The sequence below is a fragment of the Pimephales promelas genome, chromosome 6 (assembly GCF_988280905.1).
Source record: "Pimephales promelas chromosome 6, fPimPro1.hap1.1, whole genome shotgun sequence".
Taxonomy (NCBI): domain Eukaryota; kingdom Metazoa; phylum Chordata; class Actinopteri; order Cypriniformes; family Leuciscidae; genus Pimephales; species Pimephales promelas.
In genome coordinates, this window is record NC_142774.1 from 12505167 (window position 1) to 12533105 (window position 27939).

General features: G+C 37.0%; 2 protein-coding genes and 1 long non-coding RNA gene across 4 annotated transcripts in view; 1 reads left to right on the plus strand and 2 right to left on the minus strand.

Moving 5' to 3' along the window:
* Positions 1 to 1495: 1495 nt before the first annotated feature.
* vwa10.1 (von Willebrand factor A domain containing 10, tandem duplicate 1) lies at positions 1496 to 18002 on the minus strand. 2 transcript variants are annotated; one of them, XM_089132121.1, is made up of 16 exons: positions 17835 to 18002; positions 14607 to 14666; positions 14306 to 14526; positions 12999 to 13283; positions 12377 to 12470; positions 12090 to 12218; positions 7723 to 7909; positions 7307 to 7476; positions 6355 to 6464; positions 5607 to 5723; positions 5321 to 5515; positions 4995 to 5127; positions 4115 to 4261; positions 3736 to 3831; positions 2881 to 3146; positions 1496 to 2141 (listed from the first exon to the last, which is right to left on the minus strand). In XM_089132121.1, exons 3-16 carry the CDS (start codon positions 14501 to 14503, stop codon positions 1776 to 1778), a joined length of 2493 nt encoding a protein of 830 aa, XP_088988247.1. In that variant the 5' UTR covers positions 14504 to 14526; positions 14607 to 14666; positions 17835 to 18002; the 3' UTR covers positions 1496 to 1775. The 2 variants fall into 2 exon arrangements, with proteins under 2 accessions (XP_088988247.1, XP_039544882.2); XM_039688948.2 differs by lacking the exon at positions 14607 to 14666.
* LOC148978505 (uncharacterized) overlaps positions 2616 to 27939 on the plus strand; it is a 104743-nt gene continuing 79419 nt past the window's right edge. The window contains exon 1 of the long non-coding RNA XR_016168828.1: positions 2616 to 2744. This is a non-coding gene — a long non-coding RNA (uncharacterized LOC148978505). The remainder of the gene's footprint in view (positions 2745 to 27939) is intronic.
* On the minus strand, positions 22492 to 26960 carry txna (thioredoxin a). Its single transcript, XM_039690820.2, has 5 exons — positions 26760 to 26960; positions 25365 to 25469; positions 25219 to 25284; positions 22954 to 23019; positions 22492 to 22831 (listed from the first exon to the last, which is right to left on the minus strand). The coding sequence occupies exons 1-5, from the start codon at positions 26781 to 26783 to the stop codon at positions 22760 to 22762; spliced, it is 333 nt and encodes a 110-aa protein (XP_039546754.2). The 5' UTR covers positions 26784 to 26960; the 3' UTR covers positions 22492 to 22759.

The following is a 27939-nucleotide window of genomic DNA, read 5'->3' on the forward strand; positions in this document are numbered from 1 at the left end:
ATGCGAGTGTCTCACGGCAAATGCGAGAGAGTTGGCAGCTATGTGGTCTAACCCTAGACCTAAACGTACCCGCGTCATCTAACTGTCGCTAAAGGTAAAACGTCAGTTAGATGACTCCCTAGGATAGCGTCATCTAACTGACGCTAAAGGGTGCCCTAAAGCGTTGGATGTTGACGCATGGTCAAAAGCGTCAGTTAGATGAAGCATCAGATGTCAGATGTCTCAGATGTTCTGTGATGCGCGTTCGTGACTCACCTGTTCGAACTCATTCATCAAAATAAACGAATATTTCCCAAGTCTATTCGTTCATTTCGTGATCTTCTGCTGAAATACCAAATAAAAACATTTAAACACAAAAACAACACAAAGCAAACATGGCAGTATTCCCTGCGGTCATAAATGATGAGTCAATGTATTCTGAAGCGAAACAAATAGGTACGTAAAGGAAAAATAGAAATATTTCAAACTGTTTTAACTATTCTATTCTAACAAAACTATTCATTTTGGCCAATGGTTATACATGGGTTTATGAAGTTGGAAGCAGAAACACAAAAAAACTATTTACCATGTGAGTTTCTCAATGCGCTTACATCACGTAATGCTTCACAACATGCTGACATTTGAGTCAAGTGTGAATTCTTGTGTGATGGAATGCAAATATTTAGAGCTTCCTGCCAGTCCGGTTCTGTTTATTGCTTGTTGATCCATGGATTTGTGAATGTATGACTTAGCTATTATTTTATATTAATTAAATGCGTTTTTCTGAGGGGGAAGGTACATTTCTTTTATGAAGTTGGTTTTTGGCTTGATTTGTCCATCGCAATACGAATGTCTTGAGAAATGTTATTTTTAGCCTTTTAGTTTTATTAAATGTATTAAACTGAATAAACTTAAAAACTAAGTAACTTTAATTATTCTGGTTTGACTTATATATATATATATATATATATATATATATATATATATATATATATATATATATATATATACACATTTCTTTTTGAATAAAATTGTTTCTTTGTTAAAATTGGACAACGCATCTCTGTCTTTTCATTGTACCACCGAACCTGTGTTCTTTTTCTTGGGTTTCCTTGGGTACAAATCCCAGGGTGGTGTAGTCGTTGTCATCTGGATACTTATACAGAAGGTACCGCTCTGGTTACACATGCTTTGTTTAGGGTCGTTACCCAAGTGCTCTGTCTTCACTTGTAAGGACTGCCCCTTAAAATTGGTATAAAACTACAGTGTATAGCTTCCATAGTTAGACTTAATGACTGCAGCAACAGCTTGTGTTCTCAATAAAGAATCTTGCTAAAGATACAAACTCTCCTGGTCTTCACTTCTGAGTTTCCTCCCAAAATGTGTTTTAATAATCACTCATGTGGCAGGAGTTCAGTGAAGTCCCTGAGGCAAAGGAGAAGCTGAATGAGAGTGGAAGCAAATGCAAAAAGTAAAACCTATACAATGCCCTGAGCTTGAACAATACTGCTCCCCCTGATATGAACATTATCTTTAATAAACTTCTTAGAAAAGATCAAGAATAGAGTCTACATAACTGTAGAAACCACAGTTTACCCACAAATACAGTCTCGAACACACCTGTTCACTTATAACAGAAAGTGAGAGTGAAACTTCAATAGTTCAATAGAACAAAACTTCAAACCTTAACCTTAATTCTTAAATATTTACAAAGACTCTTTTAAACCTGACGATTCAAGACAAGTAAAGAAGGCAACATACAATGTTACATACTGTGTGCTAAATACTATTTAGAATCATACAAAATGGGAAACAAAACAAAAAAACAGGAGCAAGAAAGACACATGGAATCCACTGAAAATAGCATTTGCTGTGGAGACAGTGAGATGCACTATGGCATAATTGAGGTCGGTGGAGCCCGGAGCTTCTGCCTCAATAGTGAGTGAGAAATCTGTCCCGGACTCGGTATCGGAGAATGCAGTCAGTGTGACGCTTCCCTGAGCACTTCCTCCTGCCACAAGGATCAGATAGCGGGGAAAAGACACGTCGAAGCCCAGGTCAGTCCGGGCTCGGATAGTGTAGTTGCCGCCTGTAGTGTTAGAGGTCACTGTGAAGTTGAGACTGAATGGGACTCCAGGCTGTGCAATGTTCTGCGATTGGGCCTGTGGAGGAACAGATATGATTAAAGGGTTAGTTCACCCAAAAATGAAAATTAAGTCATTAATTACTCACCCCCATGCTGTACCAACCCCGTAAGACCTTCGTTCGTCTTCGGAACACAAATGAAGATATTTTTGATTAAATTTGAGAGCTGTATAACTACCACATTGGCTGCCTAAGGGACTGCCTCTTGACGGCCCAAAAAGTCAATGAAGAAAATGTTTAAATATCCCAAGTGACTACCGTGGCTCAACTATGTGTTTATCAAGCGACGCGAATACTTTTTGTGCGAAAAAACAAACAAAAATAACGAGTTTATTCGACTATTTCTTTTCTTCCTTGTAGGCCAGAAACGAGACTTCCTTAGATTTCCACGACGCATGCGCGAGAATTGCGATCTGCTTACACCAGCTTACACTACTTCAGATCGCAATTCTCGCGCATGCGTCGTGATTTAATCAAATTTAATTTAAAGCTCTCAAATTTAATCAAAAATATCTTCATTTGTGTTCCGAAGACGAACGAAGGTCTTACGGGGTTGGTACAGCATGGGGGTGAGTAATTAATGACTTAATTTTCATTTTTGGGTGAACTAACCCTTTAATGTATATTTTTTGTCTCATTGAGTGATTTTTTTAACCAACCTGTGATGTAAATTTAAATGCATTATTGCTTAATAATTGCGTGTAAATTACAGCAATATGTGTTTGTAACCAACATTTTTTCATAGATATTTCTTACCGTGATGGTTGTTCTAGATCCTTTATATTGGGTTGGTGACTGTCTCTGGAATCGACTAGTCGACAAGGAGTCATTCACCAGTCCTTTAAGTTGGACCACAAATGCCCCCTCTGGGATTCTGTCTACGTTCACCAGGAAGTCTGTTGCTCCCACTGCTTTGATGGTTCCATTAACAACATCAGATCCCGAAGCTTCAACTAGAAGCACGTCAGTCACTGTGACTGAATCTCCTCCGGTCACAGAGACAAACAAAGTAGCATTCCGACCTGATCAACAATTACAGAAACACAAGTATCAGACATAAGATGGATTTATGTTTTGTGACAATTTTCAAACTTAAAGTGTGGTCATAAATATATGATTTCCCACTGTCAAAGCAGAAACAAACGCTGTTGTCTTATTTTCATGTTATCACTGTGAAGCTGCTTTGATACAATCTGTATTGTAAAAAGCGCTAAATGAATAAAGGTGACTTGACTTTTCAATTATGTCATGATGTACTGTAGCTTAAGTAAGCTCACACAAAAGTCACCTTAAAACCAAACAGTATTATTTTGTAAAACTTGGTGAATTTAACTGAATAACTTTAACGCAATGCAATATCTACATGAGTAAATGTTTCGCCCTCACACAAAATTCCAGACTGCACAGATTCCAATTGAAATCACTGGATTTCGCCTGCAAAATTTCCCTGAGCAGTGGTAAATATGACCGCACCTTAAAGCAAAATTATTTTGTGTGACATTTTCTAATACATTATTATGCATAGGCCTATATATATATATATATATATATATATATACTTCCAATACAGGGGACAAGTGGTTTATGGATGGATGATATATGATGTTATACCAATAAAAGGCCGGGTGAAACTCTGTGCCCATGAGTCTCCATGACCTCCCTCAATTATCTCCACAAAGTAAACGAGGACGTCCACAGAACTCTGACCTGTATTCACAATTAAAGGAATTCTGAATTATGCACAGGCATGTGTTTATTTTTTGCTTTGACGGACAGAATAAGGATGTTTTCTATGATAATTGACAGAATATGAGCTTAATTAGTATTTTATACTAATGAAAAATACTGAAAAATGTATGTCCAGTACAACTTTTTAATGAAGCTTTTCTAGAATTAATTATTGCTAAAGGTTTTTAAGTTAAATTGCAGGAGTAAAAAAAACAACATTTGAAACCTTAAAAGCAAGTCATATGCAGAAATGAAAATTTACCGATGACTTTCAGGGTGTAGGAGCTTGTGGAGCTGATTCCAATTTTCCATTCCCCTGCCTGGGAGCGTATTTTTAATCTCTTTAGATTCCCTATAGTCAAGATGCTACCCAGAGGACCATCTGTCACTGAACCTGACTGAGACACACCTGAAAGTGGCATTCATGAAATCAGATGTTAATTGCATAATAATTATCACATAATCCTAATGTCAAAGCCCTGACATGCAATGGAGCCTTTAATGGATACTCCACCCAAAAACATAAATTCTCTTATCATACTCACCCTAATATAAAGACAAAGATTTTTAGAAAAATAATCCATTTCTGTGATCACATAAAAAGCAATTGGATGGGTCCCTCAAGTTCAGATGCTTCAAAAACCACACAAAGCAAACATGGCAGTATTCCATTTTATCACAATTGATGAAACAATGTCTTCTGAAGTGAAATGATAGGTGTATATAAGAAAAATACAACTATTTAAAAAAAAAATTAAACTAAACTATTAATTCTGCCCAATGGTTATACATGGGTTGATGAGAGCATCGTGAAGTTCTACATCAGCATGAAGCTCACGTGAAAAGTGAGGCGGAAACATAACCCCATTTAGCTTCAGAAAACATTACTTCCTCAAATCCGGCTATAAATTATCGTTGTGTTTTGTGTCGTTTTTCTTCATTAAACTTCATTATATGGAATCATAGAAATGGCCTAATTTAAAAAAAAAAAAAAACTCTTTCTTTGTGTTTATCTGAAGAAGGAAAGTCACACATCTGGGACAACATGAATGTGAGTAAATGATACGAGAATTATAAAACTGATTGATTGAGCGCATAGGCTTCTGTAGATGAGCATTCTGTTCATAGATGCACAGGCTCACCTGTTGGGCTGTAGAGGGTAAAGACTGGAGAGTCTCCGGTGACATACACAGTCACATTGGACAGAGATGGATCCAACACAAACGAAAAAGTTTCTGAAATGGCTGGACCTCTCTCTATGTAAAGAACAGTCACCTTCAAGAAACACATGTTTTACTGCATTTGAGATTTAAAGGGTTACCCCCAAGAACAGCACAGCGCAAATAAAAGCATTCAGATTAGGATATGATTGGTGGTATAAAAGCAAATTACACTTACATTATAAAATGCATGTCTATATAATAATGAGAAGTATCGTTAATGAAGTGGTCTTGTTGTTGAAACATACCAGGCCAGAGGCGATTACATCCGTAATGACTGCAGTGGCCTGAGACAGTGTAGAGTTTGTGACCTCTATGGTCTGTCCACCAGAAATATGGGCCAGGTCTCTGTACAGCTGTATGTCTGACTGAGACAATAATCTAGATAGCGAGACATTCTGCTGACTACGCGACGAGGTGGAGTTTGTCAGCAGGAAATTGACCTAAAGTAAAGGAACAAACAAGTATTAAGACATCCGTAACAGAACTGATCCCAACTGAAGAAACAAATCAAGCAGTTCTGCAGATACTCACTGTTGACTTGGTGGTTTGTATCATGGCCTCAACTGCGCTTTTTAATTCTTTGTCCTTTACTGAGGCATCAGTGAAAACAAAAATGTCTGATGATGAAGGAGCTTGTGTCAGTGTCAACTATAGATCCATGAAACAGAAAAGACAAGAACTTTTAGCATTATAATGAATGAATATAAGGCTTTTAAGAGTTTGTGTGTCCATATAATCTTAGTGTTAGTGGTAAATGGATTTGGCTTGCTGTAATAGAGGTCTCGGAGAGGATATTCTATTCAAGGTCCGATTGCCCCCAATTACACAGGTAAAATAAGGTACAAAAGGAGGAGTATGGGAGGAGGGATGCCGAAACAACATCCCAAGACGTCATCTAACTGACGCTTTTGACCATACGTCAACATCCGACGCTTTAGGGCAGGGTGCCCTAGCGTCGTAGGTTGACGTATGGTCAAAAGCGTCAGTTAGATGACGTCTAGGGATGAGAATGTGTTGGAAAGAACTAACAACGAGAAGTGGCAAGAGGCTGGTTTTATACCATGGTATTAATTAGAAGATTAGATGGGCGTCCACATTAAAAACTTCACTTATTTTGGACATTTCCTCTAAATCTAAATTTTCATAACATCTTATACTGTATGTTCAAACAAATATTTTATTTGTTTGAATGTACTGGTTTCATAGTGAACTTTTCTCAGGATGAATGAAGGTTTACGCTACTGTTCAAAAGACATTGAACACACACACACACACACACCAGCAGTCCTGAAAGGCACATCCCTGGATTTGAACCATCAGATGTTGAAAGGGAATTGATTCGCTCTTTAAATGTATCTGCATTTTCAGTTTTCACCAGAGGTCCAAAACCTGTGAAAAACACAAACACCTCACTATAGGGCACTACAATAATAAAATGCACAGGACATTTTAAACAACTGCACAGTGACTGCATTTTAGCATAAGACTGCAACACAACAAAATGTGAAAAAAAGAAGGGTCTGAATGCTTTCTGAATCCAATGTGTATATACTGTACAGTAGGGCTATCAGATAAACAAGTTAAAGGTGAACTCCGGCGCAAAATGAACCTTTGGTCTAATAAAACATTGGTACCTAGTCAAACATTCTCTGAGATTTGTTTCCATGATAATCGAATGTAAAGAGTTTTATCTCAAAAAAACTGTTTAGCATATAATGCTAGTAATGGGGGCATTGACTAAGTAAAAAGAAATCGCTAGTTTATACCACTAACAAGGCTCAAAATAGCCCCACACTAACACAGTAACATAATGAGGGTCCATACATGCAAAACGAAGCATTGAGAACTTTGTAAGTGTTTAATAAGAAGATCGTTTAATAAGAAGATAATTTATAAAGACAGTTCACTTCGTGTATACAGACAGGAGCCATCTTGGAAAACAGTCACAACAAGTCAAACCACGAACGTCGTGCTGAGTGATCTGAACTGTATGAAGTTCAGAAAACTTCAGAACTGTATGAACGGCATTCGGGGATCAACTTATCGAGACTATTTTGTAAGATGGCTCCTGTCTGTATACACCCTTCTCTTACACCTTTATCCAGCCCTATACCTACCCATACCACCAAACCTGTCCTTGACCTTACCCGTATCCCACCTCAATAGCACCAAAAACGAATACAATAAGTTCATTGTACCTAACGATTTCTTTGACACAAGTATATAGTTACCCTGGTCATTAAATGGGACTAGAATATATTCTGAAGGTTCCTCTGATGTTCCTCTCCTGCTGTCTATGATTCTGAAGGTCACTGTCTTAGCCTCTGCAATGTAATTAGACATACTGCCCGTGGTGTCAAACACAAAAGCCAGAACTGAGATCTGACTCAGGCCCATTAATCTGAGAGAGAGAGAGATAGAAAGCAGATGAAATACAATAATTTGCCCAATGTTGAACTAATGTGTGCATCATCAGTTCACAGTGATGTAATTTTTCACCTGTACCTCATAAAACTGTTGTATAGCTTCAGAAAATGTGGACTACAGTGCATAAATATGAACCACTTTTGTACTATTGTAACTATTGTAGCACAAACGATTTCTTCCTTTTATGCTACTAAAGTACCATAAGTCAATAGTCTCATACCGAAGAAAGGTCACATTGTCTGTTGCTACTCGGATGTCTTCCAGCAGTTCAATAGTAGCATTGATGGCCATATCAGCGGCACGCTGATGAAGGAAGCCATGACTTGAGCTGATGTCATCCTTGTTGATACCTCCGGTGGGGTCTCTATAACTGGTCGTATCAAGAAGGCCACCATGGCTACACTTGCCTGAGAGAGAGTTAAATTCACTTTTATATAAACCAGTGTTTCTGAGTGTACAGCATTTTGGTCTTTAAATTCAAAGCATCTTTAACTCTGTAATAAAGCTCAGACAGTAATTGATGGAGTTAATTTAAGGAACTTCATGGAACATTATGTCTGATATACCCCTTTTTATCTTTACCATTCTTGAAGTACCTTGACAGTGCATATACTAAAATGAAAACCTGTGAAAATGTAAAAAGTATTGTATAAACAATAGTCTGTAAAAACAGGGCACAAGGTCTAGTATATCATGGTGGCTGTAATGATGCGCATAACAAAGAAGTAGAGAAACAAAATGTATTCTTTATTAAACCAACAATGGAACACTTAGGAGATCGCATGCAGGAGCTAATAAACACAAAACATGATGATACCGGACAATGTGGAGGGTAATTAAATAAATACAACAGAGCCCCCTTTAACCACCAAAGCATTTTGAGAGCCGGTTCGGAGCCGGTGCCTGCGCGCGAACCAGTTCTTTGTGTTTCGACAGCCAAAGAACCGGTTCGCGGCCGGGAAAACTGGTTCCAAAGCGGCACCAACTCTTTGCAGGACTAGAACCGTTCTTTTAGCGCGTCATGTTTACGTCGGGGGCTGGGGCGGGTTTAGATGTGTTCTAAACATATTTTCTGACCATCGCAAAGCCAGGAGAAACTGCAGAAACACGCAAGCGCTTTTATTTATTTTATTTTTTATTTGAAACATAAGCAAAGAAGAAAACTGTCACGATATAGAACAAATAAATGGAAAGAAAAAAGACACAAGACAGGGGTACATAACTTATCAGAAAAGATTACATATCAAACGAAAAGATTAAAAGACTTACATATTTCAATTGTTTTTAAAGTTTTCTTGGTACACGAGTTAGAGATAATCCCAAAGCAATATACTTGCAAGCGTTTCTAGCGACGTGCACAGTGACGTAACGACGTCGTTCCCTGGGCGCTCTAGTCAGTGGAAAAACAAACAGGTTCTGAACGGGTTCGCAAGTTGAACCAACTCCGAACCAACTTTGAACCAGCACCAGTTCCGAACCAGTTGTTTTTTCGGTGGAAAAGGGGTACAGGTGAATTAAATCAGTAACTCATTAGGGCACAAAGAACACGGCCAAACCAGACACAGTGAATAAACAGGACATACATGTTACATTAGTCCCCGAGCCATAACGAGTCCAACTGAAGAGGGAGGGAGGGTGCTTTGGAGGAGGATGAGGGGCTGAAGAAGGGCAGGACACCGGAGGAGATGACAGAGGGAGAGACCAAGGTGGTGATAATGGAGGAAAGGAGCCAGAAGCAGAAGTAGCCAGACGAGAACCCTAGAGCACTGGCAGGACAATCGACAAAGGCGGAGGTGAGGGAAGGAGGAGCCATTGTGAATACTTGGCTGACGACACTAGGGGACTGACAGAGACGAAGCCGGTGGAGACTCAGGTAGGTGGAGCTGAAGAGACAATAAGCCCAAGCAAAATCGATGGCTCTGGAGACCGAGGTGCCGAATGTCTGAGAGGGAGCCAGGGTGCCAGAGGACTGAGGCGGAGCCGGTGTTACTGAGGAACAAGGCAGAGCTTGACAGAGTCAAAGGGATGGAGGGACGATGCGAAGCTGAAGACCTGTAAGTCTGTGACGCATGCAGAGTGACAACGGACCAAGGTTGAGCCTGAGGGACCCCAGTGCAGACATACGCATGATGGTCCCAGGTGGAGCGGAGGGAGGTAGAAACCAAGGGTCGAGCCGAAAGGTCGACAAGCCAATGATGGAGCGATGGACTTGATGGCTGGAGGCAGAGTCAGGGGATCCTCTTTCCAAGGCAGAGCTATGGCGTCTATGGCGTCATATAACCTTTGACTCCTCTATTTTCTCTAACTTCCTGCGGAACCCGGCGAAACCCACCAAACACAAAGGGGAACACTGGACTACCGCCAATGAAGCAAAGAAAATAACGAAGAAAAAAAAGTAGTACGTATTTTTATGTGTGTAAATCACGTGCCCGCTCACGAGGCTCACTCTTAACAGACACTGCTCGCGCATAAAGCGCTCCCCGTTCACAGTAACCAGGTTGTCTCATTCAAAACAGCCAACTGTTGCTGTTAGCGAGCCGCGCACATTGAATACTCATATGAGTCAGGCTGCGAATGTAAGTTACGTGCCCGCTCCAGCGCGCTCATGCTTATTACATAAACGCCTCACCTCCGGCGCCGCGCACTCACTACATTCCCTTTAGCCTTAGCACATAGTGGATGCATAACGCAAACCCAGTCAAACGTTTGACTGCAGTATCTTATGTGCTTTATAATCCGGTGCGCCCTATATATGAAAAATGTTCTAAATAGGTCATTCATTTAAGGAGTGTCATATAAATATTTATATTCGTCTCTATTATAGTTATGGACCACGATTACGCTTTGCCTGCACGTTCTGCTGCTACAGCCAGCTCAGTAAAGCTCAAACGTACCCCAGATAGCAAACTGACATTGAATCAACGTGAAAATATGACATCGAAACAACGTTGATCTGACATTGTTTTGCTCATCGAATTAACGTTGAACCAACGTCAGACGCGTCATTCTTTCAAAACTAACGGAAAATCAACTTGAAATCAACGCGTTGTTTCAACGTTATGAAAGCAAACCAATTTTCGATTTTCATTTAGCTTTGAAGAATGCCGCGCCTGACGTTGGTTCAACGTTAATTCGATGAGCAAAATCAACGTTGTTTCAATGTCATGAGAGACGTTGTTTCCACGTTGATTCAATGTCAGTTTGCTATCTGGGACGGGTGAAAAATATGACCCAAGAAGGGTTTGGGACAGGAGAAAAAGCATGACACAGGTAAACATTGGGTTGCATTTAAAGCTTCTTGACAAGCTAAATCTACAGAGAGATGCCGTATATCCGTATATTTTGTGAAACGATGATGTCATGTCATGAGCTGAGCTGGTTGTCATTGACAGCGACAACAACTCCCGTGAGCCCACGCTCTTTCCCGACGTCATCAAAGTACGTCTTTTGTTATTATTTTAAATGAGTGACCCCTGGTGGCCAAAAATTGCATACTGTACGTTTAATCCAAACAGTCTGTCCAGGCTTCAGTAGTGACAAAGATCTTGCTCTGTCTCTTATTGTACAAATTTGTTGTTCGAGCACATAAGCTGGAATCAAACTGTTTCAGTTTGTCTACATCTGGAAGTTTAGGTGTGAAAAGAGACGGCAGAGTTGGTAAGCCTGTTCTCAGTCTTCTGCCCATTTAGATTTCCCCTGGACTATAGCCGTTTGCTAGTGGTGTACATTCCAAGATTTTCTCCATATAATGGACTTTATTGGGAACCAAACCGTTCAAGGTCCAAATGAGAGTTTCAGTGCAGCTTCAAAGGGCTTTTAATGACACCAGATGATGAATAAGAGTCTAATTTAGGACCCTTCGAGTCATGACTCGAAAAAAGGTTTGTTAATTTTGATGAACGGGTTTGAACAGGAGAGTCATGAACGCGCATCACAGAACAGAGCAAGGCGAGCATTTGTGCTTATAAAACTTTTTTATTTATTTTTTAAATGACGGATCGTTTAGCTATAAGACCCTTATTCATCGTCTGATGTCGTCTAAAGCCCTTTGAACAGTTTGCAGTTTGCACTGAAACTGTCATTTGGACCCTGAACTGTTTGGTTCCCATTGAAGTCCATTATATAGAGAAAATCCTGGAATGTTTTCATCAAAAACCTTCATTTCTTTTTGACTGAAGAAAGAAAGACGTGGACATCTTGGAAGACATGGGGGTGAGTAAATTATCAGCAAAAGTTTTTTTTTTTAAAAAGTGAACTACTCTTTTAAATCAAGAACTAATTAGGGCACAAAGAACAGGCAAACCAAGAACTGGAAAAACAGTGAAAACAATACTAAAACAGAACGTGCATGATACAATGTGTCAATATGAATACATTTACTGTATTTATTTTTCACAGGTGTTTTGTTACCCATATTTTGAATTATGCATTGCATTGTGTTTTATGTTTAAATGAAATGTCTGTAAACTGAATGGATAATGACCCGAAAATTACCAGTACCTTTTCAAAATTTCCATACACAAACAATTCTTACAGAGATGTATAGATCGTACAAACAGTGCTTTTGATCACTATAGTCTTCCCTACCTGCAGGTTTGGTTGCGAGTAAAATGCTGAAATATCCTGAAGTTAAGATCTTCTGCTGCAGAACCTCTTGGAGAATGTTGTCACTGCAGTCTTTTCCAACACAGCTTTTGCATGTTTTTGTATTGCGATCTACACAAGTGTGTGGGGGGAATGTACACACAATATAAAAAACTGGTTACTTGACATGGGTGGACAAATGTAAAGGACATAAGACACAACTGATTGGGGAATTCATTTTGAGTTAAATATGAAGAAACTACTTCAGGAACAACTATACAGTACAGTACCTGCTAGATTGTTGAGAGGAAGTTCAGGTCTGATCAGGGGGCTGAAAGGAGCAGTGCTTCCCAGTTCCACCCAATTACTGTGGCTATAGAAATCCTGCAGACAAAAACGCATTCATTTGCAAATTGCAAATTTATATACTCAATGTAATTCTATTTTAGCTCATTATATAAACCAGAGAACAAAGTATTATTCTAACCATTTTTTTTTCAAACAAAAGTTTCCATCTAATTCCTCAAACACACTAACACTAGTGCTTGTTGTACATGTTTTGCTTTTGTTCGCTTGAGATCGTTAGATCCAATTCTCACTATTAACTATTAACTACGACTATTGCCTCAAAAAACACTTAATTACTGCTTATTAATTTAATAGTAAGTAATGTAGTCGTTAAGTTTAGGTATTATTAGGGATGCAGAATATGGTCATGCAGAATACGACATTAATATGTGCTTTATTGATACTAATAAACAGGCAATATCCTAGAAATATGCATGCTAATAAGCAACTAGTTAAAAATAAGAACCTCACTTTTAGAAAAGCACAGATAAAACTATGATCTGTCAAACCTTGATTTGGATTTGAAAACACTCTATACTTTTGCATTTCTATGGACTAGCATACCTGTAAAGTATGACATGCTGCCCCCAGCCTGGAGCGGGCAGACAAATATCTGCCCTTTTTCATGCTGACTTTCACTGCAGCAATGGCCTGAGTGATGAGGTCCCGTCCATCTTTGAAATCTTCATTATCAAAATGATGAGCAGTGCTGAACTGCTTTCTATCCACAGCTGCATTGCTAATGGAAGTCTGAGAAATTGCCAGACTGAAAGTGGATATTTTTAATAATGAGGAAAATGAATTTGAGCAGGCTCTCTGCACGTCAGTTGTTGTCAATTTGTTGTTGATCTGGAGGTGAGGTGGAAAAATAGATTAGATTAGACCCAAACTGTAAAAAAAATATATATAATAATAAGTTGCTACATTAAATTCGTACTAAGTACAATCAACTTTGATGCTTAAGTAATTTAAACTAAAATTAGCCTATATGTATAGACCATTTCACAAGATGTAAACAACACTGGTCCAGAAGCACTTCCTGTTTCAGTTTTTTAACACTACATAAAAGCTGGGATAAAATACAACCAACAGAATATTTAAAACTGAATCAAAAAGTTAAACAAACATCTTTAAGATGTTTTCTTTACATTTGAAATAAAGAAAACAGTTACAAACTGAAACAGGAAGTGCTTCTGGACCAGTGTTGTTTACATCTCGTGAAATGGTCTATAGTAGCCTAAATATTTATGATAAGAAAAAATATTGAATGAATAAATCTGGTCTTGCACAGGAGAGGATTACAAGATTAAAGTGTTAAACTTCATCGTCACTGAATATCATGATGAAAATATAATCAGGTCATCAGTTAACTGATTACAACAGGACTTGTTTCTCTTTGTATGACTATCGGTTAGTTGTAAATACTTTGGAAATTTGGATTTATTTATTTAATTTTTCATCATTTTACTTTTATTTCATTAACATTTTATTAAAACACCATCTTGTCTTTCTGTTTTAAAAATAGACATGCATTCATTCCATTTTTACTTTGGTTCTATGACATTAAAGTGTGATACGTTTGCAGAAATGTTCCAGATTATGGTGAATTTTTTTTTTTTTTTTATACACTGGTCGTGCCACACTTTGTGTAAAGAAACCGAAAGAAACATGCATTCACATTGGAGATCCTTGAATGAATGCAAATAGACAAATTCAGAAAAATATGAAATATTCATACAAAGATAAGTCCAGTTGTAGGCTACATTAAAAACAACCTACAATATTCTATAAAATTTAATATTTCAGCGATTAAAACCACTGGTAAACAGCAGTTTTAGTTCTCAAATTGGTTTGCGCTCATATTTTCTTACAGGTAGTGTAAATTCCCGCCCTCGGGCAGCGGCTACATCACGGCACACTTCTGCCATCTTACGGAGGAAAGCTGCCTCAGTGATTTGTTGATGTGTGAGGGATCCATCAGCAGGAAGGACTTTGAATGCTGCAGCCTGCGGAGGCTGAAAGAGAGCCCCCTGGAGGAGAAATACAGCCACTACAACCAGTAAAACCATGGCTGTTCACAATCTCTCAACAACTGTGGAAAAAAAATCATAATGGGAATTCATAAATTTCTTACAAAAATAATACATTTTTATGCACACTTTTTATACTTACAGACTCTTTAACAATAACCCTGAGTGAAATAATGTTGATTAAGTCCTCCAGATAAGTCACCTTCAATCAAGATAAATTAGCATTAAACCCCTGTGTTACAACAGTGCAACTGCTTCTGGATGGTGTTCCTGTTTTGCTCGATTCTGAATCTGTGCACTTCTGCCTATACGCAACAAATTGCCTCATGAAGACATTAAGTGTCCACTTCAAAACACTACAGTTGAATCTCATGACGCACCCATTTAAGGCTGTGTCCGAAACCAAGAAATGAATCACAACAGTGTCTAATTAAATCCCTGATTACATGTCTTCAAATAGCATACATTTGTATAATATGTAAGGTCACACCATTGCCCTGTTTATTTTATTCACAATGCAAAATACCCCCATAAATAATTTTTAGCAGTGACATTTAGGCCTTCTTTCACAGACAGGGCTTAGATTAACCCATAGACCTTAGTTCAATTAGGACATTTAAGTATAGCTTTTACAGTTTTTCTGAATTGCTAAAACACACTTCTTGAAACCATCGCTCACTTTCTCAAAACCTTAAACACAAAACACAGAATCCAAACCATGCAGTTACAGAAAAAAAGTATATTGTAACTATGTAAACAAATTTTGCAATTACGTCAAAAAGTATAATGACAACTTACAGTAGTAAGGTGAATGCATTATATTGTATCCACTGCAAGTTTATTGTACTGAATATTGAATAGGCCTGTCGAATGTCTGTATATTCACCACTTGCATACTGTGCACTTGCATACTGTAAAAAACTCTCAATGGAAAGCATGTTTACACAAAGTACACTCAGAAGAGTTGTGCAACTGCAAAATCAAGGTCAGTGAGAGAGATTGATTCTGCTTCAGGATCATGTCTTCATGTTGGTCTGGCTGGAGGAGTTTCTCCACATCTCAGACACTGTCATCTCCCTGAGGGAAAGGGAAAATCCCTAAAGCAGAGTCAGCACTGACAATATTCTCCTCACCTTGCTGTTCCTGTCCTCAACCTCTTCCTGCTTGTTCACCTCCTCTTACACACATACTCTTCCTTCTCTCCCTCTTATATTGTTTCCATCCATTTTTGGTATAACAGCATCCAGCTTTTGAAAAAATTTGTGGGACTCTGAACTGACTTGTATTATGTCCAGTTAATTTGGTCACATCTTTAGAAATAAGTGTGAACAATTTTGAGTTGTGTGTAAATGGTGACAACTGCATGTGTTGCAGTTGTGCTTAGCTTTCGCCTGCCTGTGTTTAGCATTTTGAAATAAGTGCGTCACAGTGCAAAATGTGTTTTAGTGAGTGAGAATGTGTTTAGAGGTTTGAAAAAAGAGTGCACGAGATTTGCAAACAGTGTTTTAACCACCTGAACTTGTTTAATGTTTTACAGAAAGAGTGATTAATTCGACAAATTAGTATCCACTATTGAGAATGTGGTTCAGAGAATGAGGTTTAGTGTTTTAGCAATTCAGAAAAACTGTATAAACGTTCCTTAAAAAAACTGTACTAGTCTGCATCGAGACAATACAATGGCACTGACATATTTTTAAGATACTGTATGTCAGTGCAAGTTGCTTTCAGGTAAAACAGCTCAAACATGCATTTTAATCTGGGATGATCAAGTCTTGTCTGTGAAACCGATGGAGTCAAAGCTCTAAATAACTAGTTTATTGTGGTAAAGTTTGATCAACTTGTTGTAGAATTTATAATAGATAATCTGTTATGGGAATATATATTTATTAAGCAACATAAGAAATGCTATAGATTAATTAAAAATGATTTAAAAAAGTAAACATTTGCCTAAACAGCTACCTGAGTATGGTTTGACCTGTAATTATTGCTTTATTGTTACCAGAATGTAACATTTTCATAAGGGCAACAAGTTAGAATCAAGAGCCATAAGTAAAATATATTCTAATGATGGGGAAAAAAAAAAAAAAAAAAAAAAACTGGCCAGATATTGAGAGAGATGGGTAATCATAAAGAATCTGATCAAGAAATAAACAATTAGAAATTCAGAAAAAGAAACAATTTTAATATAACACAGTAGGAAAGTAGGCAATAAACAATTTTGATATAGAAAATGTTAAGTAAAGTTAGTTTGACTTTTGAATTGCAACATTTTGATAAGGTTCCTTGTGCTTAAAAATAAATGAAATACATCATATATATAAGCAATTGTTATAGGCTATTACACTGTAAAAAAATGATTTTTTGGTGAAGTAAATACTAGTGAAAAAACCTAATGTAATTTACTTGAAAAAGTTAGTTCAGGCAAGAATTTAAAAAACTAAGTAAATTCCATATCAGTACTTAATTCAAGCCAGTAGAAATGAAAGTGTAAATCTCAACTCAATAAAATTAAGTAAAAATTACTCAACTTTTCTGATACTGGGGTTCCCATCATGCACTGAACCTTGAATAATTAATGAGGCTCATTTTTCACTGGTTTCCAGGTGTATTTACACTGTTTTATCATTGATTTTTGTTGTCAGTATTAGTAAATTGCCATTTTGTGACATTTCGAGTAAATTTTTTGCTCAAAATGACACATTCAAACACAAAAACGACCCATCAAATGTTACCGCCATTGTGTATTGTCTACCAAGTATTGAGGTGTTTGCATTCACATGAGGCTTAATGTCTGACATGATGTATATATATAAATTATTTAGATGATCTAAGTAAAGCACATATAAATGACTAATAAAAATCAAGATTATTGTTTTAGTGAAATGTAATACAAAGGCAAAGGAAATCTATATTATTTAACCTTTTACTAGCTGAGTTAAAATTACTTATTTTTTGTAAAGTTTACTTAATTCCATATTCCAAGTAAATTTAACTTAAAGATTTCTAATTAAAGGTACTGATAAATATGTTTAGGTTTTTACTTGGCAAATCTTTGTAAATTTACTAGCATTTTCTGAGTGAGATCGTTTAGCAAGGTTTTTTCAAGTAAATCCTACTCCAAATTTTTTACAGTGTAAGTTATTGCAGTATTACAACCTTTGCATGTGTTAATGATACCACAAAACACAGTGTTTTTTTTTTGCAAAAATAAATAAATAAACAAACAAACCAATAAATAAACCTTAATAGGGAACATGCCCGGACCCCTTTAAAACGGTTCATTCTTCAACCCAAACCAAAACTATACCCTTGTATACACAACCTGTCCTAAGTCAATTTAATATTACACACAAAAAAATATTTTCTTTACCTTGTGATAGATTTTTCTTCAGAAGAACGTATTTTCAGGTTCCGTCGGTCTATATTTATATCCTTTTACACGTGATGTCAACGTCAATCTGCAATAGAAATCTTGTAAAACCAGGCAGATAAGTGAAAGTTGATTGTAGAAATGATCAACTGCAATGAAGACAACCTGTTTCCATTTTAACCATAATTAAAAAGGAAATCACCCATTTAAGAACCATATCAAAAATTAAATAATAATCAACTTGGACTGTTTATTATAGGCCTACAGAAAACCCTAAAAAATAATAACGAGGTATGAATGAGAATGGAAGCGAAAAAAGAAAGTAACACATGCCTAATCAGGTCTGCTTTGTTAAAGATCAAGCCTTTTGCAAACGAAAGCGGTTTGGGCTGGAATGAAGACAGACGTCATTCCCCAACGCCCTGATGGTCTTAAGAAGGATCTGGTCCATGTTGGTTGTAAAACAATATTAGAACAATAACAACAGTTGAGGGATAATGTTAGAGTTAGAGTTAGGACTGGGTTAGGGATTTGTAAATCATTGTTATTGATCTATAGTTTTCCTAGTTTAAGGATTAGATGGTTAGGGTTTGGGTTATAACTATAGCACAATTGTTGTCCAGGAACAACAAAACATGCTGACCCAGGAGCATTGCCTGCGAAATCAAGACTTGTCAGTCAGTCCTTAGCGATCAAATCAAACAAACAGTTAAGATAAGATAAAAGAATGCAGTTTGGCCTGAAAAGAAGTTTGACTTCATTCCTCATGCACACACTGCTGGTCTTAGAAGGGTTCTGCATGATACTTACAAATTACACAGACCATAATAAAACAGCTTTTTTCAAGATTGACATTCAGTTTTTGACACCACGGCATATGCCTGAAACCAAATTCCTTTTTAAGGACAATTGTGGCGTAAACAAACCTATAGAAAAAAATGTAATGTTCAACCAGGATATTAGAAAGAAAATGGAGATTAATATGAGACCTTTTAGATGCCTGATGATCACAATCTGTGCTTTTGAGATGACTGAATTAGAAATGTTTCTGTCATTTTATTTTATGGCCCAAAAGGAACTGTGGTGGAATTTCGAAAATCAAGAAGAACACGGTTGATAATTATACTTCAGTTTTAAATGAGTGAAATTAGGTCAACTTTAATAAGATGTCATAAACCCAGTTGTCACAGGACAATTCAATTACTGGAGTTTTACCAGTTTTGGTAATAACTAAAATCTGACTAAATGTTTAGTTACACTGTAAAAAAAAAAATATGGTCGTGATTTTAACTGTAAAAGACTGCAAAATGCTACAGTGAAAATCTGTTAATTGGTTACCAGAAACTTTCCTTACTATAACTAATTAGTAATTAGTTACTGTAATTTAATTACTTTTCCCTTAAAAAGGTAAAGTAAGGGATTACTCTTAATTTATCTGTAATTCAATTACAGTTACTTCTGATGTAATTGAGGTAAAAAGCTACTGTGTATAGATCAATTCAATCTCACAGGGATTCGTATGCATTTTATGAGGTGTCTAAATATTATGACCGCACTCGTACAAATTCGTATGAATTACTGTAAAATATGTATGAAAAAAGTGTGAAATGTCATGAGATCAGACATAAAACAATAGTGGGTTTAACATCAAAATGTATTGTCTGATGCTAAAAAGTATGTTTTTATAACCTTCTCCACCTTGGTCTGTTTAAGGATAATTCATGCAATTAAAACAGATTCATGTCTATCCTTGTATTATTCAGCTGGTTGAGATTGATATGGGATTTTGAAAGTAATTAGTAATTATAAGTAATTACATACTTTTTAGAGAGAGTAATGAGTACAGTAATCTAATTACACTGTAGAAGAGGTAATTAGTAACTGAATTACTTTTTTAGAGTAACTTACCCAACACTGCATACTTCACACCAAATGAGCAACATCTTTTAATGGAGACTTAATAGGAATTGAAGCACATCATACTCAGAAAAGGAAACACTGCCACTATTATAAAGGAGCGAGAAAGGGCATGGCAAACAATAGCAGATCTGGGGCAAAACGCCCCCTTTGTACAAAAATATTTTCAGTCAAAAAAAAAATTAATTAAGAAGGTTGAGCAATTTTAATATTTGGTAAAGAACTCCTGCCATAGACACTCAAAACTGGCATGGCAATTCTAGTCACATTTATGTTTTGTTTTACAGTAATGTCACATTTTCCTTGAGGGGGGCGTTTTCCCCCACCCTAACGCTCTTGCAGGCAATTGTCGGGAAAAGCCAATGGGTCGGACCTGTCCCGAAACACTCTTTCACGTCTGAAAGGCCTTCTCAATATAAGTGCTTCATCATCTATGTCATCCAAAAATGGGCATGCCATTGTAAAGGACGAAACGTGTTTAAAGCTACTTGATTGACAAAACTTTTGCTTCTTTATCAGCCATTACTCTAATTCCCTCATCACATACAATAGCCTATTAAAGACCTTGCCTATCTGTCAAACTTGAACAACAGCAATCTTCAAAAACATAATTGAACAGTATAATTTCCATATGGATAATTATTATTATTATAGTTAATAATGGTAGGCTACCATCTTAATGTTACAATAATAATAGTATAGGCTACTTGACTGAACGCCAATATGTATCTGAGGTATTAATGCAGGCTGATAAAAATTGCATAGATGACAAAACGGAATAACTGACAAAACACATTGGTTTCTGATCGGCGTGACCGCTGACTGAACAGATAAGGCACCAGGATTGACTAAGCCTGGCTGTTAGCCTGGTGGAGCAGGTTAGCTGCACAGAATAAATCGCCATGGTAACTTATGTGCTACTGCTTTAGTGAAACCGAGTCCCGGCTTAATTCAGTCAGGATATCTGGAAAATCCCGGCTTAATCCGCTATCTTGGTTTTGTGAAACAGCTATCACAAAACCAAGATAGTGGATTAAGCCGGGATTTTCCAAAAATATATTTTTAATAAAGTGCAAATAAATACACTTTTTATTAATTTAATTTAATAATAAAGTTGGCTATATTTTTCTTAAAAATATATATTTTTTAGAAAATATACTCAAGTACAAATATTGTGTTAAAAGTTGTATTGTGAAAATAGGTTAAAGCATGATGCTAATATAGGTTATTTTAATATATTAACGCTAGTAAAATTGTGTTAATATTTGCAGTGTACTATTGAAGGGAATATATTTCAAATACAACAAAATATATATATTTTACAAGATTTTGTTCCAGGACCAACACAGCATTCTGCCCCAAGAACATGCCTCCAAAACCAGTACAGGCCGGACAGTCCTTATTATAAGTTAAAAGGTTGTGTGCATCCTCAATAAACAAGCTACAATTGGTCCAAAATGCAGCTGCTACAGGTCACAAAAATATTACTCTACACTAGTTACCTATAAAGTTCTCTATCGGTTACAAAGTATTGCTACTGACTTTTAAGGATTTAAATGGTTTGGCTCCTGTGTATTTAACCGATCTTCTATCACCATTAATTCATAATGCTCTTTCAGGTCACAAAACTCAAAACTTTTGGTAGTGATATCCAAGTCCACTACAGCGTTTTCACATGTGGCTCCTAAACTCTTGAATAGCCTCTCTATTCCAGCATCCAAGCATTCACATAATAAGCTACATCTTATAACTTCACACTTGTTATATGAGATTCAATGCACACAACTATCTATTGCTTGAAATGTTATGAACAGCAGCTACGCTAATTATTTTCCATTTGCTTTTCTGTTTTTACATTGAATGCCCATTACTAGACATTACATCAGCTCCATTTTGGATCCATCCTCTTATGAAGATTTCAGATGCCCCAACATGTGTAAAGAGCATATTTAGGCTGCTCGTTCATGAGTCATCATTACAAAATGAATCCACCCATACTATCACTATTAAGTAAACTGACAAATGTAACTGGAGGTAGCAATGGTTCAGTTAAGCTCTCCAGCAACAAGGAGATGCTAAATTAGAAAGAACAAATAAAAAGTAATAGTACATGCTCAAAGCTTACCCAATAACACCAGCCTCTCGCGTGAACGTTATTAATAACCCTAAAACCACAAGAGAAAAAAACAAAATTGTCTGGTATGAAATAAAGCAAAAGTTTGACTGCTAAATGACAGGTAGGGCAAACTGTTGACTTGATGCTACACTATAATCTATATATGGAAAGCTATCGATAAACATTTATTTTGCAACAGACCCATAAATCAACTAAATAATGGGGCGAACTACTCATACAACGTTTGAGAAGAGATCGAGGTTGATTCAAGTTAGATTACGGTCAAGATTGGTTCAAGTTAAGCACACAGCCATTCTCTGTATTACCTGTTTATCAGGATGCAAGGCTGCCAATGCTTGGCTTATAAGATTTCCTTGGTGATGACAAAGATAAACTGCTATGGGTCGCATTATTGTAATCACCATGCAGACATATCAAAACTTAGAGCTGATGTTGTAAGCAGGCCACAAGCAATTTAAGCAGCGACAAAAATTACTTTAGAAATAGATTTGAGAAACCAATAGAACAAGCAAACAACAGGCATCCATCACATCCGGTCCATGGAACAGAAATACACTTCACCGCCAAGTTTAATTTGAAAACTTCTGAAGAACAAATACAACATTGTCCATAAGACTTTTATTTATTTAATAATTGTGTTTATTGATTTTGAAAAAAAAAATACATTTAATAAGAGTTACATGTGGACACAGACATACAGAGGTATTCATTTATCATGGAAATGGTTGACAGATTTTGTAAGGGCAGATTCTGCTAAAATCGTTAAACGATTAGAAAATGAAACTCCCCTGATGAACAAAAAAACAAGTGAGCAGTTATTGTGAGTGACATTTGAGCTTGGGCTCCACAGCAAACATTTATTAATGTCAAATCAGGCGTAGTTTTTGTATTCTTTCACCATCTCTTCCAGTTTTGCCTGGTTGGACCCCGAGAAATCACCCAGCTACAACAGAAAAAAAGGAATTAAATCAACCAAACAATAACTGGAAATGAGGCATATCTGTAACTTTGTACAGTTGAAATGCAGCTAATATTAGTTCAATTAAAAAAGACAACAGAACTAACCCTCTTCCCGTTCTTGTAGAAGTGGAATGTTGGCATACATTTGATCTCACAAGACTGGGCTACATCCTGAAAAAAAAACACAGAACGTAACTTTTATATTGCTTAGGACTTTTTATTACTCTCATTCTACTGCTTTGAGCTAATGAGACTTGCAGGGCACTTTCAGAGCAAGGAATGGAAGCCAAAACATAGAAGTGTGACTGAAATGTAACAACACTAATTCATAGTTATTCTAATTCTGCTACCCTCTAGTGGTGTATTTCATGAGTTAAAGGAGCTAAACGCAAGTATCTGAGTTTTTGCAGAACTACGCCCCCTCTGGCGACAAGCGAAACTGCAACCAGAGCTGTGCGCGTTCATGGAGGAACACACACACACATACACACACGCACGTTCGCACGAGCTGTTCATAACCAAAGGAGCATCAACCGCACACTGTGCGGCACACATCTTTTGTTACAGTCACAATGAGGTAATACAGTAATAAATCTGCAAGTCATTTAAAATATATGAAAGGAAAGGCATTCGAGTAAATTACACACTCGTGTGTGTAAGAGGGGGAAACGGGGGTAGTAGAAAACTTCGGTTTTTGTTTCCATCTAGGCCTATCTCCATGTGCTTACTGTATCCACTTATGATTGAATTATTATGGAAACACGTTCAGTTATCACTTTGTATAGGACCCGTTTGAGCCCTAGAGCAGACCGGAGATCTCTCCGTCCAGATGCATTTACACTGTCCAGTTTCGTCTGGAATGCGGCCCAGACCACGTCCTCATGAGCGATCAGATTCAAATCCGTCTCGAATGCGTTTCGGAGGGCATTTACACCCTGGTCTTTTCACGATCGAATAGTTATCCGATCACAGAAAATGCATGAAGTGGAAAAGCTGGAAAGCTTGTGGAAAGCTGACTAGAGTTGTGTAGCATGAGTTGTCTTCTCTGTACAGAGAACGGTGGCGAATAGCTACACGAACCTGCAAGACATAGCCAGGCGAGCGTGAACGCGCATGACGTCACGCCCAGTCTCAGATTCGAGCCCGAATCCCTCTTATATATTTCACTGTACAGGATTATAGAGGCGATCGCAAGGGCTCATTCAGCTCATCAGGCGATTGTTTAAGCATGTGGGTAAGAAAACGGCTATTTTTAACATGAAATGTTGCGCAATGCACCTTTAAAAGTAAAAGTTTTACGATATTCCAATGTTGGTCAAATTTGCAACTTTGGAGCATATCTATTTTAGGCCTACTCTACCTCATGTTGTTCCAAATGCTTAAGACTTTCATTCAGAACACAAATAAAGATATTTTTAATGAAATCTGGGAGATTTCTGTCTCTCTATTTACTAACTTTGACACTTCAAAAGGTTCATAAAGAGATCTGAAAATAAAATCATATGAATCGAGTGCTTTAATCCAAGTTTTCTGAAGAGACATGATTGCTTTATATATAGAACAGATTTAATTTAGGCATTTATTCACAAATCAACATTGATCCGCAAACATACATAGGGAACTCAAAGAAGGTCATGGGAAGCTCAAACATTATTGACAACAGAAGAATATCTTAATTTGTGTTTCAAATAAGGATGTATACCGAAATTAAAATTCTGGATTAACTTGGCCAAAAACCAAAACTTTTTGTTTGCATAAATTATTATAAGACTTATTTAACTGAACAAAATAACCACACTTTAAAGTAAAGTAAAGTAACACAAAAATTAGACAGAAAATAGGCATATATTAATATAATATTAAATATCAATATACTATTCTTCAGTCTATCTTCATTATTCAGTTCTATGCAGCATAATTCGATTTAACAGATTTATTTTTTGACCAATTATCAAAATAAAGCATGTGGGCAGATAGCAGGGAGTGGATCAGTGAATGAGGGGGGGGGTAGCGTCATTTTTACCAGCGTTGCCCAGCACGGCTATACACACCATATTACAGCACAGTAAGGCTATTGCAAAAAGTAGTATTGCAAAAAAAACACGTCCAGAGAAATTTCATGTAGGCACATTTTTCGAGAAGACCTTGCTTTTCCGGAGCTGAACACTGAGCAGTCGCTTTGAAGTTGTCTATCTTCGAAAGTGGAGCTGCTCGCAAAGTTACAAAACATGACCACTGAACGGGGGCTGTCTCACCTACAGTGCATTAGGTGCACGTTTGAAGATGAATTATACAGTTTTGTGACATGTGACATGAGTTGGCATTAATTATTTTATAACTCTAACAAAAAAACTCCAAAAGAAAACTCACCTGGGCATCATCCACGTCCACTTTGAGGAAGACCACATTAGCATAGGAAGGATTTTCAGACAGACCCTACAAGCGAGTCAGATAAGTTAATTCCAAGAACCCAATTAATATAGTGATTCAGATGCAAAAAACCAAAGGTTACTTACTTTGTAAAAAGGTGCAATGCTCTGACAGGGCCCACACCACGTGGCTGTAAAGTCAACCACTACAAGCTTATCACCTGCTTCAGCCAGAGCTTTGTCAAAGGCATCCTGTGAACAAGTCAATGCTGGCTTTCATATTCTGTGACCAATACCATAAGGAGATATTTTATAAAACAATACAATGTCACTGTGGACCCTTATCTTTATACATGGAACAACATGTTTGTAATAAATTACAAAGACATGATTGTGAACCTTATCTGCCTTTACATCATTCCAGACTGTGGAGTAAAACCAGCCACTACACTCACATGCTGTTCCAGACCAGCATTTATTAGTCTGTGTGTATTGCTTGAAAAAATGGCTAATTAATTTTTTGCTTGTTTATAGAACTGCTATTTCAAAGGAATATAGTTAATAATGCTTCACTGATATTATTGTTAAGTTAAATGCGTATTTTGGGCATCTAATTTGCTATAATAAAATTGTTATATGTATACTGACCACATGCCCTCTAGTTACAACACAAAAACCACAATGGTAGACCACCTCAATACTTTTGTAATGTTAAAATTAGGCTATTTATCAGTAACAGACGGAATCAAACAACATGGTGCCTTTGCATGAATTCAAACAAATAGTAGAGGAAGTCAACATGATGACAGTTACCGTATTGCGTCTTTCTTTCACTGCGGCAAATTATCAAAAAAGAAAAACAAAAGTCGAAAGTGTCCAACCCACGTGATTTGATGGCGCGCTTCGTCTCATCAGGCCGCTATCACATATAACAAAATGATACAGGTCCAAATGTGATATTTTAGGTATTAAGTATAACACGTATATGAAAATACGTTTTTTAAACAGTAGAATGAGACGACATGGCGTTATCATAAGCAGGAAATTACGTAACGTTAATGTAGCGGTGCTGCCGCAAAACTATGTAACATCATTATTTCGCGTGCATTTGGTTCATCATTTTACAACAAAACTGTTGGAGTGAAAATTTAGTGATACCGAGAGTGGCATTTTGGGGCAGTTTAATCATTTTTAGCTTTCGGCTGTTGTTGTGTGGTTAGGTAACGTGACGTGACACTAGCTGGTGTAAAGAACCGGTTAGCTGATAGGCTAACTAAACAACGTTATATTTTGTTCAGAATCTGAACTAGCATATTTAATTTGCTCATTTGCTAATACTTTGTGAATTCTTACACAAGGCTATTACATTTTCGACAAACTTAAATGAAATCGGTTTGATGGGCAGCTAAAGGGTAAAGGCTCTCGTGCGGTTAGTCAGCAAAACGTGTTCTAGCTCCCTAGTCATACCGCGTGAATTTGCTTCTTTTTTGGTTAAAATTAATTTGTAAATGAAGCTCTGTTGAATCAAGCTATCGCTCTTACCTGATCTTCAATGACGGTGATCATTTTATCGCTTTACTGCTGCCTCGAGCTCAGAGAACAACCTTCCTATGCACGCTCGCCCAGAAATGGACCGTCTGCTCTCTGCCTATGAAGAAGCGCGTATAGTTTACACAGCATTGATTCATTCAAAAAGCCCTGCCCATAAACGCGCTTTCGCTGGCGGACAGAGAGGCTAGAAATGCACCATTGTATGGGACTCTGGAATGTGGGAGTATACTGGACATTCTTGCTAAAATAAGCCCCCCAAAATGTTTTAGATATTTTTCAGAAGTTTGACAGAAATCTCAAACAGTTAAAACTGTCAAACAAACCTGATATTATAGCTTTGTATGATCATATAGGCTAGTTGATGACATTACATTATTTGCATGTCGCATTGTTTTTTTCCTCGTCTGTTATCAGAACAGTACACGGACTACTTTTAAAATTTGGATAAACTTTCTCTCTTTTTTGACATCACTGCGATTGACTCTTTTACAATTCACTTGTGTTGACTTTACAGTGATTGTACATGCATCTTAAAACACTTTTCGAGCCAGTGTTAATTGTAATTTGCAATTTTTGGTTTCTGATTATCACAGTGCAGATATTTTATCTAATAAACTTGTCTTTTTGTGGGGCTTTTTGCACTGTTAAAGTTAAGTTAAGTTGTGAAAGATAGCAGCAAATATGTTCATAGCATATTCATGCTGAAAATCATAAATATTTTTATTTATACTCATCATGTGAGCTCTACCACGGTTGATGAATGACATGTGTTAAAAATATCAAAATTAATGGTAAAGCAATGAGTAAATGTAAAAATAGTACATGTATATTTAAATGTTTTCATGCAAAAAAAAAAATGTTACCAGTGGTCACACTGTTAATATGCACACAAATTGCCCACATAGGTAATTCTCATGTCTAGTGCCATTGTGTTTTTGCTTTTTTCTGCTCTTTAGAACAACCTTCAGCTTCACTCAGCCTGTTCTGTGATGTCTCGTTCCATCCCGTCCAATCACATGTTAATCATTTTCTTTGAACACTGATTAAAATGCATGGGATGATGGTGATGAGTGTGTTGCAACAGGATCTGGAATAATTGCTCTTTGAAGTCTTTGAGTACGATGTTGCCACAGAAACACAGCTATTCACCGATTCCAGGTGTCTGCCCTAT

What these genes read in the sequence shown, in the direction of transcription:
- vwa10.1 (XM_039688948.2), bottom strand. Translation starts at nt 14,503, where the DNA reads ATGGTTTTACTGGTTGTAGTGGCTGTATTTCTCCTCCAGGGGGCTCTC. An exon ending in TCCTCTCAACAATCTAGCAG is followed by an intron (nt 12,219 to 12,376) that starts GTACTGTACTGT and finishes ACACTTGTGTAG; the next exon opens with ATCGCAATACAAAAACATGC. An exon ending in TACCCTCTACAGCCCAACAG is followed by an intron (nt 4,262 to 4,994) that starts GTGAGCCTGTGC and finishes TGCCACTTTCAG; the next exon opens with GTGTGTCTCAGTCAGGTTCA.
- txna (XM_039690820.2), bottom strand. Translation starts at nt 26,783, where the DNA reads ATGATCACCGTCATTGAAGATCAG. An exon ending in TGGACGTGGATGATGCCCAG is followed by an intron (nt 23,020 to 25,218) that starts GTGAGTTTTCTT and finishes TTTTTTTTTCAG; the next exon opens with GATGTAGCCCAGTCTTGTGA. An exon ending in TCTACAAGAACGGGAAGAGG is followed by an intron (nt 22,832 to 22,953) that starts GTTAGTTCTGTT and finishes TTTCTGTTGTAG; the next exon opens with CTGGGTGATTTCTCGGGGTC.